General features: G+C 41.0%; 1 protein-coding gene across 3 annotated transcripts in view; it reads left to right on the forward strand.

Annotated features, from left to right (window-relative positions):
• PEAK1 (pseudopodium enriched atypical kinase 1) overlaps positions 1–16,839 on the forward strand; it is a 222,092-nt gene that overhangs the window by 192,276 nt on the left and 12,977 nt on the right. The window contains exon 5 of one of the 3 annotated variants that reach the window (XM_081150939.1): positions 15,112–16,539. In XM_081150939.1, coding sequence (XP_081007065.1) covers positions 15,112–16,275 — 1,164 coding nt within the window. In that variant the 3' untranslated portion in view covers positions 16,276–16,539. Of the gene's footprint in view, positions 1–15,111; positions 16,540–16,839 lie in introns of those variants that run through there. The other 2 variants (XM_081150940.1, XM_081150941.1) reach the window with 2 other exon arrangements.

The following is a 16,839-nucleotide window of genomic DNA, read 5'->3' on the forward strand; positions in this document are numbered from 1 at the left end:
GATCAGATTAAGGATTAGAGCTTCAACATACGACTTTTGGGAAGACACAATTCAGTCCATAACTTTATTTTTCATTCAGTGTGAATAGCTTTATTATTTTTATTGGTCTTAAACTAAAAGACATCATAACAGAGATCAAGAAAATCAGATTTGTAGTCAGCTGACGTGGTTCCAAATTCTGAATCTATTTCTGTGTATTCCCAAGCAAATCATGTAACCTCTCATGGTTTTCACATGAATTATGCTACCTGCCCTACCTATCTTATAAGGTTGTTATAGTGCATATGTGTTTATGGAGTGAAACTGCTTTTGTAAACTATAAAATACATATAAAATATAATAAAATAAATGCAATATTGTTTTTAACAGTAATGGAAAATTACTGCTCAACGTTCTTGAGATCACTAACTATTCTTCTTTAATATTGGGCACTAGTGTGAGCATAGATAGGTTCCGCACTTAGATATTTTCTTTCTCATTACTTCAAAGATGTAAACATCTTTCCTTAAAATTATGAGAGAAAGCTACTAAAAATTCTAACATTCTCAAGAATGTTAGCATTGTAAAAAATTGGATATAAACTAAGTATCAAATATTAAGGAAAAAGTGTAATAAATTAAGGAATGTTTGTAGCCATTAAAAATAATAATTACATAAACTATGAATCATGAAAAGTTTTTTGTAAAATGTGACATGAAAATAGTAGAATACCTAATAGTATGATCATAAGTTTTAAAAAATTGACCTACAAAGTGGTAATATGTAAATAATTTCTATGCTAGAATTGTGATAATTACAGGCAATTTTTATTTTTTAAAAAAATATGCTATAATATCTTTTTAATGCAAAAACTAAGGAATTCAAAATTTTGGATCATTTGATGCTGAGCTCTTTGAAGACAGATGTCCTTAGTTATTTCTCTCTGTAGTCCCATGCTCTAGCACAAATTATAAATAGCTCTGTTTCATGCTACCCAGCTTTGCACACACTCATCCTCTCTCTGGACTGCTCTTCTGGGAAGAGCATTATCTGCAGGTGACCTACTTCAGAGTTACCTGAAGAGTCCTCATTAAAAATGTAGTTTCCTGGAGAGGAAAACAAGATGGCAGCATAGGTAACCGCTGTACCCGCCGCCTCCAAGAAGCACATCAAAATTACAACTAAAATACAGAACAACCGTCACAAAGAACCTCTTGAAATCTAGCTGAACAGAAGCCCTGCAACCAGGGAACGGAAAAAGCATCCAGACCTGTAGGAGGAGCAGAGACGCGGGTGGATCGGGGCTGGATCTCAGAGACGCAGCTGCAGGCCCACACCCGGTGCTGCAGTTTAAACCCGGGAGGGATCTCTCAGCGATGGAGGTTTCCTGGAGGAGTGAGGGGTCCCAGCCCCACATCAGGCTCCCCAGCCCAGGGCTCCAGGGCTGGGAAGAGAAATCCCCACAACTTCGGGCTGTGAAAACCAGTGAGGACTGTCGCTGAGGGTCACCGAGGCTGCGGGAGCCCCAGGCAGCTCCTCTTAAAGGGCCCGCACACGGACTCACTCAGATGTGCTCCCTCTGAGCCCCAGCGCTGGGCAGCAGCTTGAAAGGAACCTGGGACACTTGGGGAGGAACTAACCTGCCTGAAATTGGGGTGAGAGGTGGAGGGGCAGCTTTCTCCCAGACAGAAGAGCTGGCAGAGGCCATTGCTCCTTTGGCGAGCCCTCCCCCCACACAGCTGGCAGGCAGGCGCCATATTTGTGTCTCCAGCACCTGACTCACACCTTTGGCCCCGCCCCCATGATTCCCGGAGGTCCCACCCATCCCTACCTGCAGGCTCATCCAGGCCATTTCCAGTGGCTTTTCTGTGCAAGTCATCTCTGGAGCCTTATGCTTTGGACTTTCCTAAAAATCTCTCAAACAAGCAGCAACGTGCCCCATATGGCTTGATAAGTGGCCCCAGGTCTGGCACTAGAGGCAGTCTGCACTGGCTCATAGCTTGGCCTCTCCTGGGCTCCTCTAAGCCCAGCACAAGTAGCAGCCAACTACAGTTTGCTGTGTAGCTCATGCTGGGTGGCCCTGGGCAAGGCACTGGCAGAGGCTGACTTTGCACCTCTTGGGAGGCCCCACAGACAGTGCACCTGGTGGTCAGACTCAACCACACTGGATTACAACCCTACCACATCCATGAGTGACACACTCAAGGGGTGCACTTGGTGAACACCAAAGCTCCACTGAAGTAAATCCTGCTCCATAGGGGTGTCTCCAGCATAGCAGCTCCTCAGCTGTAGTGCAGCTGGTCCTCACAGCTGATTGGCTGGGGGGTCGATTCCTCCCAGTGACTCCAACAGCAACCAAGGCTCAATTACTACAACAGGACAGTGCACACAGCCTACACAGGGGAGCACCTAGGAGGCCCAGCTCAGGTGACTGGGAGGCTGAGCCACTGGACTCTCCAGGACACCTACTACACAAATCCATGCTACAAATTCCAGGAGACATAACAGCTATAACAAACACCAGGAAGTAGCCAAAATGTGGAGGCAAAGAAACATGTCACAAAGGAAAGAACACAAGAAATCTCTAGAAAAGGAACTAAATGAAATAGATCCAAGCAAGCTAACAGATTCAGAGTTAAGAATAATGGTTATAAGGATGCTCAAGCATATTGTGACAAAAACAACTGAGAAAATCGATGACATAATCAAGTACCAATTTGAAATGAAGGCTACATGAACTGAAATGAAGAATAATTTACAGGGAATCAACAGTAGAATAGAGGATACTGAGAATCAAATCAGCAATTTAGAATATGAGGAAACAAAAAACACCCAACCAGAAGAGCTAAAAGAAAAAAGAATCCAGAAATATGAAGATAGTATAAAGAGCCTCTGGGACAACCTCAAGCAGCCCAATATTCATATTATTGGGGTGCCAGAAGAATAAGAGGAAAGAGAGCAAGAAATTGAAAACCTATTTGAAAAATTAATTACAGAAAACTTCCCCTACCTGGAGAAAGAAATAGACTTACAAGTCCAGGAAACACAAAGTCCCAAACAAGAGAAACCCAAAGAGACCCACACCAAGACACATCATAATTAAAATGCCAAAGGTTAAAGACAAAGAGAGAATCTTAAAAGCAGCAAGAGAAAAGTAATTAGTTACATACAAGGGAGCACCCATACGACTGTCAGCTGATTTCTCAACAGAAACTTTGCAGGCCAGAAGAGAGTGACAATAAATATTCGAAGTGATGAAAAACAAGGAACTACAGCCAAGATTGCTCTACCCAACAAAGCTATCATTTAGAACTGAAGGTCAGATAAAGAGCTTCACAGATAAGAAAAAGCTAAAGGAGTTCATCACCACCAGACCAGAACTACAGGAAATGTTGAAGGGTCTTCTTTAAGAAGAAGCTAATGAACAAAAGAATTTGATGAACTAAATAGATCCAGAGACATTGATGCATGCAACAGATGATCATATTTCAGAGGAAAGGGGGAGTGGAGGGTGGGAAGAGATTATCCAAAGACATTATATGCATATATGCGTAACCCATGGACACAATCAATAATGGGGTAAAGTCCTGGGGAGGGAGTGGGAGCAAAGTGGATGGGGTCAATTGGGGGGGGGGGAAATGGTACACCTGTAATACTTTCAACAATAAAGTTAAGTTTTTTAAGAGATATAGTTTCCTCAGCTACATACTGTACCTACAGAATCAGAATCTCTGAAAGTGAGGCCTAGGAAACTGCATTATTATTAACAAGCATCTCCAGGTGCTTCCTACACACAAAATTTAAAGACTGTTGATATAGTGGTTACAAATTTGGGCTTTTAAGTCAGACAGACCTATGTTTAAATTTGTGCTTTAGCAACTTACTAGCTTTGTTACATTGGCCCAGTTACTAGCCTTTTCTAAGCGCAGTGTCTTTATCTGTAAAATTGAGAAAATACTTCAATCTTTTGAAAGCCATTGTGAAATATCACAGGAGTCAATATGTACATAGTGATGTATATAGTGCTCACAAAGTAAGCATTCAGTAAGTGGTGGCTATTTATTCCTTCACTTTATTCTCACGTACCTAGAAAGCTCCTTTGTTTTCTTAAAGAATCCAGCTCTGTGAATTTCTTCTCTGATCTTTTGAGAACATGTTGACACCCCCTCTCTGTGTAACCGCTCTATACCTAGTGAATTTCTCTATCACTGCACTGTCATGCTACAGTTGTACAATCATATAGTACTACCATTATGCAATTAAAGTAACATGCCTCCCTTCCCCACTGTTAAGACTTGAAGCTTTCCCATGGCAAGAACTATGGCTTATTAATCCTTACATTCTTGTTATATTTTTAATATAATATTCTTAGCATTAGATAGCATTAACTAATATGTACATGGTGTGCATTCAATAAACATTTCTTGTCCTTTTAGCAAATGTTCACTGTATAAAACATTGTGATATCTGTGTGGGTTTGTTACCAGCAAAACAGAGCACAAAAGAACATAACTTTTGCGAAGGGACCAAACCCAACCTCAGAACTTAAACCCAGGACACTCAGAATGGGACATAGGGAAACAATCTGTCTGCCCACTGTTATAACTGTAGTGTGTCTCTAACCAAACCTCGGGAACTGCAGTGGGACTCAAACCCACTTTCAGGGACACAAAAATAAGACTAAATAATCACACGAGAGAGAAAAAGACAAACTGGCCAGGAAACAAAATATGTCTGTGGCAGGAGGAAAGGGCTGGGAGTGTTAGAGACAAACTCATCAATGCACTGACACTGAATCAAATGTTCGGATTTGGCCTCTCATCAGGCCTGATGAGCCCAACTCGTAACTCCTCTTCCCACTCTGTCCTACTGCTATAGGGACATAAAGGGTCCCATGAGAGTCACCAGGAACTGTTACTGGCATTAGAGTTTTTGGGTTCCTCAAGATAGAAATCGAGACCCCAGAGAAGTTTTCAGACAGATTTTATTAAGCTTATGCTATAGCACAGGGAGGTAGCACAGAGGAAAAGAAGGTCCTCCAAACTGGCTCTGGGTATAGCTCTGCTTGGCTGCTTTTATAAGCTGGGGATAAAGTGGGCTTGAGCGAAAATGCAGGCTTTTGAAAAAGGCAGGCTTGTGAAGGGTTCAGGGAGTGGAATTTCCCGTGTCAGAAGTGTGTGTGGGGGCGGGTTACTTTGTCCTTCTGTGAGGTTGCTTGGCAACTATTTCCAGGCTTGCCCTGTGGGGAACAAGACAGTAGTGTTGCTCATTACCCAACCCTAGGAAGGTCCTATAGCAATCAAACCTTGATCAAGTGTGCATGCTGGTCAGCAGTTAGAAGAAGGAGATAAAATCAACTACCTCTGTGTTTTTTAATGGGAAGTGGTGGGGTGGTGCAAGTTTTTTCAGTCCAGAATTCCTTCTGGCCTTCTGGCTTCCTTGGGATCCCCTGCCCTTGTCTCTATGCCTTTTCAGGTTTACAGAAATACATATAAGTAGGACAAAGGCCTCCCTGGCCAGTATGGCTCAGTTGGTTGCGCATCACCCAGTGCACCAAAAGGTTGCTGGTTCAATTCCTGGTCAGGGAACATGCCTGGGTTTTGGGTTTAATCCCAAGTAGGGGGCATGCAGGAGGCAGTCCATCAATGTTTTGCTGTCACATTGATGTTTCTCTCCCTCTCCCTTCCTCTCTCTCAAAATCAATAAAACAATCTTTAAAAAAAGGACAAAGGCCTTGCCCTCAATGGGAAATACAGCGGGAAATTCAAAGGTGTAAGTAACTCTTACATAAGACATTATAATGAAGGTTCAGAGATGTAAAGATGAATGAAGATGAATGAGTGAACAAAGTCATTGTTAACACTTATCTCAGGGCCAATAAAAAAGGACCTCTTGTGTCCACTTCATACTATGGTAAATATAGTGCATGTAGAGAATAGTGGAAAATTAGGCTATGGAGAGATTTAGGACCAAATTTTGAAGCTTTGAATGATGAGTTTAAGAGATTAGACTTTATTTTTTTGTGGGAAGCCACTAAGGATTTTTAAACAAGAGACATAACATTAGATTAATGATCTTGGAAGAAAACTATGGTGGAAATGTCCAGGACTGGAAGCAGAGAAGCCAGTTGTTGTGCTCTTGAAATGTCCAGAAAAATAATAATGAGTCCCTGAAATAGGACAGTGGAAAAGAAGGGGCAGATGGTGAAAGAACTGAGACAGGCTGTAGACCATGTCTGGTGAGTGGCTGGATGTGGGATGAGGGGAGTAACACTATGAGTAACACTGTGATTTCAAGAAGGAACAAGCCCAGGAAGGTGGTGATGCTATTAACTGAAATACACAATGAGAAGATAAGCTTTTTGTGAAGTATGCCATGGGACTCCGCCAAGTCAAGAGAAGCACTGTAACCAGATAAAAATGTAGGTTTAGTATTCAGAAGAGAGGTCAGGACTAGAAATATAGTTACCTAGTCCTTTCATAGACTTGATTTAGTTCAAATTGTGGGAATGTATAAACTTATATTCATGAATACAAATTGAGGAAAGGCCCACGCAACTGAGAGACCCAAATTAGGAGAATTTGTAAGGAAGTACCAAAAAGCAAGGACCCATAGGTCAGAGAATCCAAGGTTGCAGAAAGCTTGAGCAGAATGAGGAGAAGGTAGGAGTTCAGTTTCTGGTGAACTTTAAGGAAATACAATCTTAGTAATAGTGGGAGTGGTTTAAGTATTTTGATGAAGGAATGGCCAAACTGATGCACAGACAGTATTTAACCTTCAACTCCTATTTCTGTCTCATTCATGTCTCCTTTAATCTCCTCATTACCTTTTGGTGAGCCACCACCCAATAGATAGGACCATGTCTCTGTGGGCTGCATATTGGCTGGCCTCCAGCCCTTCCCTGTTCTAAGTAAAATCTAGCTTGCTTTTTCTTCCTTTCAAAGAACCTGGGTAGCCCCTCACCATACACATAACCCTCAAAGAGACTCAAGTTAACTTTAAAAGGGTGGGCCTTCATCATTCTACCCAGGAGAAACTGAGTCCAGAGAGGAACAATTACTTAGGCATAGGGTCACCAGCTTCATAGCAGGCTGCCTCCTGACTCCTACATGGAACCCATCATCCTGCATCAGTAGACTGACCCTACTGTGCTTTCAGTGTTATTCCTGAATGGAAAAATGACATCCTTTTGCCTAGAAGCAGGATGACTAGTTGGTAAAATTATGACTCAGTCTCAATGGGACATTTTTCACTGCTCTCATGAGATCATTATATAACAAATGCTGCTATGTGGAACCACATGAGAAATTTGGATGAAATTACTTTCAGGAGATGATGAAAATCTCACATCAGCATAAAGTATAAATTTCTGACTTATTTTTCCAACAGTTCCAAATTTAAGGTAGTGTAGGCACCTTCTCTTTTCTTTTTCTTTTTTTAATATATCTTTATTGATTTCAGAGAGAAGAAGGGAGAGGGAGAGGGAGAGAGAGAGATAGAAACGTCAATGATGAGAGAGTCTTCACCAATCGGCTGCCTCCTGCACGCCCCCCACTGGGGATCGAGCCCGCAACCCGGGCATGTGTCCTGACCGGAAATCGAACCGAGATCTCCTGAACCCTAGGTTCATGCTCAACCGCTGAGCTATGCCTGGCCGGTGGCATCTTTTCTTTTAATGTAGTCCAGGTTTTTGTTCTCAAGGCTCAGTGAAGATATATACTTCACTATTACAACAGTGGGGCTGCTTCCTCTCTTCCAGTTATGCCAAGAATCTTGCTAAAAGTTTGTAATAAAGTAGAGGTGAACTGTGGAGGCCATCACCTTTTATTGCATTTTGACTCCAGAGTCTCCTCGTATCTTATTTGGATGGACTCTGAGAAAGCAAGATACTAAATGAAAAAGCATTAGGAGGAATTTGATTGGTAGGAATTTACTAGTTCAGACTACAGACACAGACAATTACTGGCTTAGTGACAAGGAAAAAAAAAGAGGGGAAATCATTTCCATTTTCATAATTCAACACAAATATGCCCGGCATTGAAACGTCACAGAAAGCAATTGATCAGCAGCCAAATATACATACTCATAGCCATCCTAGGTCAATGTCCACTTCATTTCAGGGCTCAGTGCCTCCAGAAGTACCTGAGGGTCTCAACTGGGGATTTGTTTAGAAAGGAGAGGTTTGGGGTGCTCATGAAAACCTGGAATCAAAATGAATTGTCTAGTGAAAAAGGGAGCTATTACTTTTATTAGTGAGATAAAAGGATATAGTTGGGAATTATAAGTTGGATTCAAATCCTAATCTGGGACGTGAGCTGGTTGTTGAATTGCTCTGTGCCTCATTTTGTGAACATCCTCGGTATCATCCTGTCAGCTTGAATTACTGGCTCAGGAACACACGTAACTTCCTTTTGAGCCACATACTGAGTGGCAGTGTGAAAAGATTTGATGAGTACAAGTCACAAGTAAAACCTTATATAGCTGCCTTCTTGAGTTTCTCTTTTAGACTCCAAAATGGATTTCTTGGGCATGTGAACATTTTTGCAACAATTCAATATATAATTTTTTAATTATTATATATTGATTTTTGAGAGAGAAGAGAGAGAAAAACATCAATTTGTTGTTTTACTTATTTATATACACTCACTGGTGCAGCAATTCAATATATAAATTTCCTGACCTGACAGGTCTCATAGCAGATTCCTACAGCATGGAGTCTGAGTACATGGGGCCCAAGCAGCATTTATATATTAAATACTTAATCCATTTTGTAACAGCATTGAGTATGTGTGGGTCTTAGCTCTGTAACAGCAAGTAAAGCAATATTCCTTGTAGGCAGATCAAGAAATTGAGGTGAATCAGTGGTGAGCTTGAATTGTTAAAGTTATATCAAATGCTGTATTCAATTTATAATTTGCAGGTTTTCATTCTATACTCTCCCTATTTGCAGTTGTGCTTTTATGTAATGTGACAAAATAGCAGAGATGGTATAGTGCATGTGACCTTCAGTGCTTCTCGTATTTGTCCTTGTACGGTTTGATCCCTACAATGTCCATCTCTCTTCAGGTTCACTGAGGTGCGCTCTAAAACGCAGCGTGAGCTGGAAGTGAGATTCCCTGCTGATGAAGTGGAAATAGGCTGAAGGCATACTAGGCCAACTGGGCCCATAAAGGAAAAATAAAAGCTAATATAAAATGCTTTTGAAGAATCCTGTATTTTGTAATTATTGCTTTCTTTGGGCGAAAAGAGAGAAGATTGAATAGAATGATGAAGAGTAATGTCTTTTTATATAGTTTTATACAGCAAAACCACTCGATCAGCCTGGACTCAGTGAACAGACCACATTGTTCAGATTTTACTCATTTGTGTAGTCAGGTCATGAGTGTTTATTACTCATATTTGTCTGCCATTGCTCCCTCCCACCTTGCCAACTTCCATCTGTTTCATAAAAGCTGTTCTTACATTCCAGCTGCGCTGAGTAAATAAGCCCTGTGGCTACAACAGATCACATGGAGCCTTTCTCAGTTGTTTATACAGACATATTCAGCATGTACTATGTGCCTTGCTCTGTGCTAGGTCCTAAAGATAAAAAAATACGCTCTTAAGGCAGACAAAAAATGTGATAACTAATAATAGAGACATACATAAGATATAGAAGAAACACAGAAAGTAAGTTTAGGGTATTTAGTACTTTCTCTCTTTGACAGAAGTGACACATGAGAAGGTCTTTGAATAATAGGTAGGAATCTCTTAGGCAGATGAGCAGTGAAGAGGAGCCCCAAACAGAGGAACCATTGGGATGGGGGTGGGGATAGGACTGGCTATAGGTAATTCAATATGGCAAAAGTAGAAGAGAGGTGAGAAATAAGACTGGAAAGGGAGGCCTGGCCAGGACTTTATGCTATGAAGATAATGAGGAGTGACTAAGAAGTTTAAACAGGTAGGCAATATCCAATTTTTTTTTAAAGGTGGCTCTGGTGGCCATGTGGAAGGTTGTTGAGGGGAATCACATGAGGGACAGGGAGACCGGTTGGAAATATTTTGTAGCATTCCAGGCTAATGCTAATAGCAACAGAGATGAAGGAAAGGGTAATTTGAAAGCTATTTGGGAAGAAAATCAATAGAGGTTGGTATTTATTTGTATGTAAGGAGTGCAGATGGAGGAGAAATAGATGTTGAGACAGATAATAGCTTCATTCACCAAGAGAGGGGTCCTGGAAGAACGAAGTTTGTTGGGAAGAAGAGTTCAGGTTTGGTTGTATTGAATTTAAGACATCTATGGGATGGGACAGACATGGGGAGAAATCAAGTAGGCCATTGTATATATGAGTTTAAATCCTAGACACAAGTTTGGGTTACAAATGTAAAAGTGGAGATCAGCAGTATATCAAGCAAGCTGAAGGGAGTCAATGAGAAAAGAGGACAGAAAACAGACCCCTCCATACACCACCATTTCAAGGAACCTTTGAGAGGAAGGGTCACGTAAAGAAGAATGGATAATACCGCTCCATGCAGTGAATGGTTTATTCAGTAGCCGTGCACCAAATGCCAAATGTCCACCTTTTGTCCCTCCCTTCCTACTTTATTGCCTTAAACTGGGTATCTGCTCTACTCCTCAGCATTGAAAGGGAAGTAAGATATACATCCTCTTAGCAGGTCCCAGGCATTCTGGGCATTCTGAAAGGCTCAGTAATAGTATTGGACATGTAATGTTGTCTTCTTTCAGCTGCTTTAATGGGGCTATATAGTCAAAGCTTTGTAAGTTAGCTGTCTAAATTGGGATTATTATTACAAACATAAATGTTTCCTAATGACAAATTTGCCTGAAATGTATGTAGACCAGTTGCCTTGAACAACACAGAAAAGGAGCCCCTGTATTGAAGTGAACATTTGAAATTGAACTTTTCAGATTGTATTTGAGGAATCATTATTAAGCTCTGTTTTCCCACTAAGATCAGGCCTATGTAAGTACTGTGTGCTTTGACCTGCATCTAAGAACGTCTCAGCAGAGGGTGATTTGGCTCTGACTCTGGTTGTTTTTTTCCATTTTCCAACAGATAATTTATCAGTGGTTGAGGAATCCCCACCCCACTGTAACTGGGGCTCTGTTTAGATGGCTTCAAGATGCCATGTCCTACAGATTGGAAGTTCAGAGGCATCATCAGATACTTGTTTGAATGCTCAGTTGATATTAATCAGTATTTCTTCCCCTTCCCTGTCCTCACCCATCTTTATTAACTCAGACAACCACTCAGTTTCCCCTCAAGCCTTTCTTTTTGTGATAGCACACTATTCACGTTGCTAGTTATGTAATGACTAGCTGGCTAGCCATCCCTTTGATGTTCTTGGGTCACCGTTTGGAGAAATAATGCAAGAAGGTGTGACCTGTGAGCAGGCAAGTGGGCAAAGGTCACTGTCCAGGATGGGCACCTCTTCCCCCTATGCTCTTCACTCCAAGTGTTCCCTTTGCATGAATTTGGCATTGCCACCTTCTTAGAACCCAAAACTTGTCCAGAAAGAGGTCCTATGGTATATTTTATAAGATTCAACTTTTACCAGCCTGGTTTTGTTCTCTTGCTGCCAGTTAATAAGTAAATAACTCCTGGGTCTCGATATTGCAGTTCCCTCTAGTGTTACTGTGGCTCAGGCTGTAGTAGGGTTTTCTTTTTTCCCATGCAGAAAATGTAGACAGTACAGAATCTGACAAAAATGGCAGCTTTTTAGATAGGTTTTCCCATACACAGTCAAAACAAATATGAGATGGTTTTTATCCTTTTAAAAAGGAGAATCCTGTATGAAGATATAGGACCATTCCAGCTCCAGTTTTGTTCCTATTTCAAAATTTTGGGGAGTTAGGAGTCCTGTAGAAATCATTCTTCTGGAGGAGCAAAATCTACTGGAGATGTCTCCATTTCAAGGCAGCCACCCTTTATAAGGAAGGACTGTGAATTCCTTTTAAGAAAGATAAATGAAAATGGGAGGCTAAGAAGTTACTTAGATCCCTGGTAGAGAAAATACTGGGTAAAGGAAGAAGGAAAAAACAGGAAGAGTCCTGTTCATTTGTTCTGGAAAGAGTGGCTTGAGTTTTAAAATAACTTTTGGGACTAGGAATTTGAAGTCAGGTTATTTTGAGGTTTTTTTTTAAAAAAACTAAAGGAGTCAAGTTATTAACATTTGAAAAATGACTACTATGTGGTTCATAGTACTCTTACCTAAATTAACATCATTGCAGACTCCACAATAAAGATTTGTGAGATCCACATCATTCCTCATTATGGAAATCTCCATAGGTCTGTGCTTTGTAACTGTTTTCATGGTTATGTGCTGCTTCAGAGCCCTAGTATTTTGTTTTCTTCTTTTACACTCTAGTCTTCTCCCTTTTTCCTTTGCCTTTCAAACTAGAGTGACCTATTATTCAGACTTTTTACATATTGTAAAATGAAGAGATGAGGAAGTGTCATCTCCTCAGGTTCGCTATCTAGGCAGACCATTTTCCTTCAGAGCACCCAAAATAGCTAGGCAGTTTATAATTTCTCCTTCATATATCACTTTGAACCTTTATCTCAAGTTAATCTGTGAAGCTAAACATAAATTCTTATTGTAGTATCCATGTTCTTATCTACTCACAAAGCTCTGGGGAATCTTATAAAAACGTGTGTATGTATAGATACAATTAGAATATCACGATTAGAATAGTAATCACAATTAACATATCCTCTTTGCTTCTAGTGCCAAACCAGAAGGTAGCAAGTTGTGTGCGGTTTTTGTTTTTTCTTCAGTGCGGCTTGATATAGTGAAAACTACAGATTGACCATATAGTTGTCTCTCTCTCTCTTAAGCCTTAGGTTGGCCTGTCTTGGATCAGAATATAATGCTGGTCTTGGGCTGACCATGGCATGGAAATTTTGAACTCTTCCTGAAAAAAGAGGAAGAGTCCTGTTCATTTGTTCTGGTTTGCTCTCTATCAAACCCATGGTCAAAGAGCCTCACTGCTGGGGCCAGTGACTCTCAAGACTCAAAAGAAATATGCATTTTTCTGTCTTGTTCTCTTTGTTTGCAAGTTGTTAATGTTTTTGTCATTGTCAATGTTACATTTGTACAGCTTTGAGATTTACAGGTATATACTACATGCTTGATCTCATTTAATCCTCACTACTGCCCTATGAAGTAGGTTTCAGTATTCTTAATATTGTCTCCTTTATTAGGGAGACTGGGACCCAGAGAAATTAAGTAAAATGCCCAAGGTTGCACAGCTAGTGGCGGGGCTAAATCCTAGGCCTCCTAAGTCCTTGGTGAGTGTCCTTTTTATAATATGGCAGCTAGAGTTTAACTGCACAGTCTCATTCAGCCAAATTCAGTGGTATTTGATTGACTTTTCAAAGACTGAGGAGTTGAGCAGGCAATGTGATATTGAGCAAATTATTAAAACTAGGAATGGAGTTAATGGTGATGTGTTTTGTATCCAACTCCACACAACTAAATGATGACTAGTATAGGATTTTTAAATATCTGGTGACACATAAACATGAAATATTATCAATAGTACAGTATAGAAAGAATTCATGTTGTGATTGATGAGTAGATAGGATTATATGTTATATTGCATATGCTAAGACTTTGAGAGCTTTCTAAAGGTAGTATTTTCTGCGAGATAATATGTTTGAACTTGAATTCAAGCTGGGGATATCTCTGTTTCAAGACCAGAAGTTTGTTTAAAGAGGAAATGCTTATTATACCCTCACACTGATAGGTAGATTGTGGAAGACTCGAAGAAACTCATTTTAAAAGAGAGAGAAAGAGGGGTTTCTATGGCAATGCTCAAGCCTCTAACTATAATCAATGTGTATAAATAGAGTAAGTTATAGAGGGATGCTCCTCTCCCCCTGATACTCCTTTCCCTTTGGTCTTTTCTTTTTTTAATATCTGTTTGAAAAGAAATCAGTATGCTGCTTCTCAAAACTGAGGACCCTTCTAAAAATGTGTCCATTTTTCTTTGTAATAAAAATGACTAAAAAATCCTTTTTAAAATTTGCTTTTTTTATGAAGTACTGCAAATAAACAGGCACTGTAAACACTGCAGAATGCCTGTTGCTGGGCACTTTGATGTCTGTGAAATACAGCAGTGCTCCTGCTGAGGAGGAAGAGCAGAAAATGTGTCCTTCAGTTAACAGATTGTAGAGGAACAGTCCTAACCAGGCTACAGTGACCTAGGAACCTAATGTTAGAGACTGAGTCTTCCATTATCAGCTTCTTCATCTCATATCATGAGAAGAATCCATTTAGGGGTGATGTTATTTTTTGCTTTCTTACCCTTTTAAACCTAGAAATACAATAGTTGATTTAGTATGTAGAACTTTTGGCTAGTGTTTCTGAACCAATGTTCCTTGATTCATAACCACTTAATAAAGTTTCCTTTGAAAGGCCTTATTACCTGAATATTGGGCCTTAAATGACATCTGTTAAGAGAAAACATAAAAGTCAAAATCCTGCCATTGAAATGTTGGTTTTGCTCTGACTAGGTCAGACTACTGATCCTCTCAAACCTTTATCTCTACCTTCGTGAGTGCCTGAATGGTAACAATCATATGACACCCATTGAAAAGTTAGGTAATCCCGTAGTTTATCAGGCCAATTGTATGTCATTCTCCTGACCAGGGATAAAATAAGATATCTTGGCCTACTTTATGAGCCATTTATTGAACTATTTCGTAAGTCTTAGCTGCAAACCTCCACAGAAAGTAGGTGAAAATTATTTTTTGTTGTTCTGTTTCCTAGATGAGGTTCAAAGTATAGTGGAAAGAGCAAGCTTTGATGTTAGACAAACTTAAGTTTGCAAACTGGTAGCACTGGGCTTCCCCCCCCTTTTTAAAAATTCTTAAGTTCTCAGCCTACTTTGAAGCGTTAGTGTGTGGGCTATAATACACATAAAGTGCTAAGCATGTAGACAGCCTTAGGAAATGGTTACTGCCATTATTACTGTCACTCAACACAGAACTACCCTTTCTGAAGACTTCACTATAGCACTCTTTATTCCTGACTAGTCACCTTCCCATTAATCCTCCTTTACACATCATAAACCTGGTTATGAAAGTGTGTATATTTTAAATTGTGTTCTTTGCTTTCTTCTTTCAGATCTGTAAGAGCAAAGCTAAAGAATCTCAGCAGTATTATCACAGCTTGGCTGTTCGGCAGAGTCTGGCTGTCCATTTTAACATCCAGCAGGACTGTGGTCATTTCCTTGCTGAGGTCCCTAAGCGTCTGCTTCCCTGGGAGGATCCTGATGCCCCTGAAGAGGAAGAGGACGAAATACAAGAGAATGAAGAAGAAATGAAAGGAAAAAATGATGGGAAAACCCCAGAGCCCTGCTCTGAAACAGAGTCATCCCAGAAAGAAAACCCGGGAATCATTAGCAAGAAGCAGAGAAGTCACGTTGTGGTCATCACCAGAGAGGTTCCCTATCTCACGATGGCTGATTTTGTGCAGGACTCTCTGGTTCAGCATCGGAAAAGCCCTGATTCATATGAGAGGCAAGTGTGTCTGCTGCTCTTACAGCTGTGCTCTGGCCTTGAGCACCTCAAACCCTACCACGTCACTCACTGTGATCTACGTCTGGAGAACCTGCTGCTTGTCCACTACCAGCTAGGGGGAACCACCCAGGGCCTTGGGCCTGCAGAACCCAATCCCACCTCATCTTGTCTCACAAGGCTTATAGTAAGCAACTTCTCTCAGGCCAAGCAGAAGAGCCACCTGGTGGACCCTGAGATCCTCCGGGACCAGTCCCGCCTTGCCCCAGAGATCATAACAGCCACCCAGTACAAAAAGTGTGATGAGTTCCAGACAGGCATCCTCATCTATGAGATGCTACACCTGCCCAACCCCTTTGATGAGAACCCAGAACTGAAGGAGAAGGAGTACACTCCAGCAGACCTGCCCCAAATCCCACTCCGCTCCCCCTATTCCTGGGGCCTTCAGCAGCTGGCCAGCTGCCTCCTGAACCCCAACCCTTCTGAGCGTATCCTCATTTCAGATGCCAAAGGTGTCCTCCAGTGTCTGCTCTGGGGCCCCCGGGAAGATCTCTTCCAGATTTTCACCAATGCCCCCAGCCCAGTGCAGAGGAATACCCTGCTCCAAAACTGGCTGGACATCAAGCGAACATTGCTAATGATCAAGTTTGCTGAGAAGTCCCTGGACAGGGAGGGTGGGGTCAGCCTTGAGGACTGGCTTTGTGCTCAGTATTTGGCTTTTACCACTCCAGACTCTCTCAGTTGTATTGTGAAAATTCTGCAACACCGTTAATGTATCCTGGTTGCTGCTCTTCATCTTCATCATCTTCAAGTCACCCATGCACTTCCCCATCCTAGTACTCACCCACAGTTCAAGGAAAGAAGAGAGAAACTGTTCATCCCTGTCCATGAACAAATGAGTCTACTCAGAAAGATTATCCACAGCTCCAAATCAAGTGAGAAGCTGAGTCTGTCTTAACTTCAGAAATTCAACTGGACAAACATTCAGTTGCTTTCCATTGGAGCACCTTTCACCCTAATTGTCCCACAAATGCAGGTAAAAAATGAAAATGAACATTTTTGAAGGGACAGCTCCTTTGATATGAACTCAGTGAGTTATGTCCAGTTGCTCCATAATTCTGAATTTCACCTGTGTTTTTAACACCAAGTTAAAAACCAAGTTGCTATTCTTATTAGCAATAGATAAATTTAACTAAGTCTTACCATCATGCACTAAGCTGTCGCAGCAGACTTTCTTCCTCTGTTACCAGGTAAAACTGCCATCCTTAGTATCCACCCAGTTTTCATTCCAGGGACTATATTCTTTGTTCCAGTAGATAGTATAAGGACAAGGAGA

This window comes from Miniopterus schreibersii, assembly GCF_964146895.1.
Source record: "Miniopterus schreibersii genome assembly, chromosome: 1".
Taxonomy (NCBI): Eukaryota; Metazoa; Chordata; class Mammalia; order Chiroptera; family Miniopteridae; genus Miniopterus; species Miniopterus schreibersii.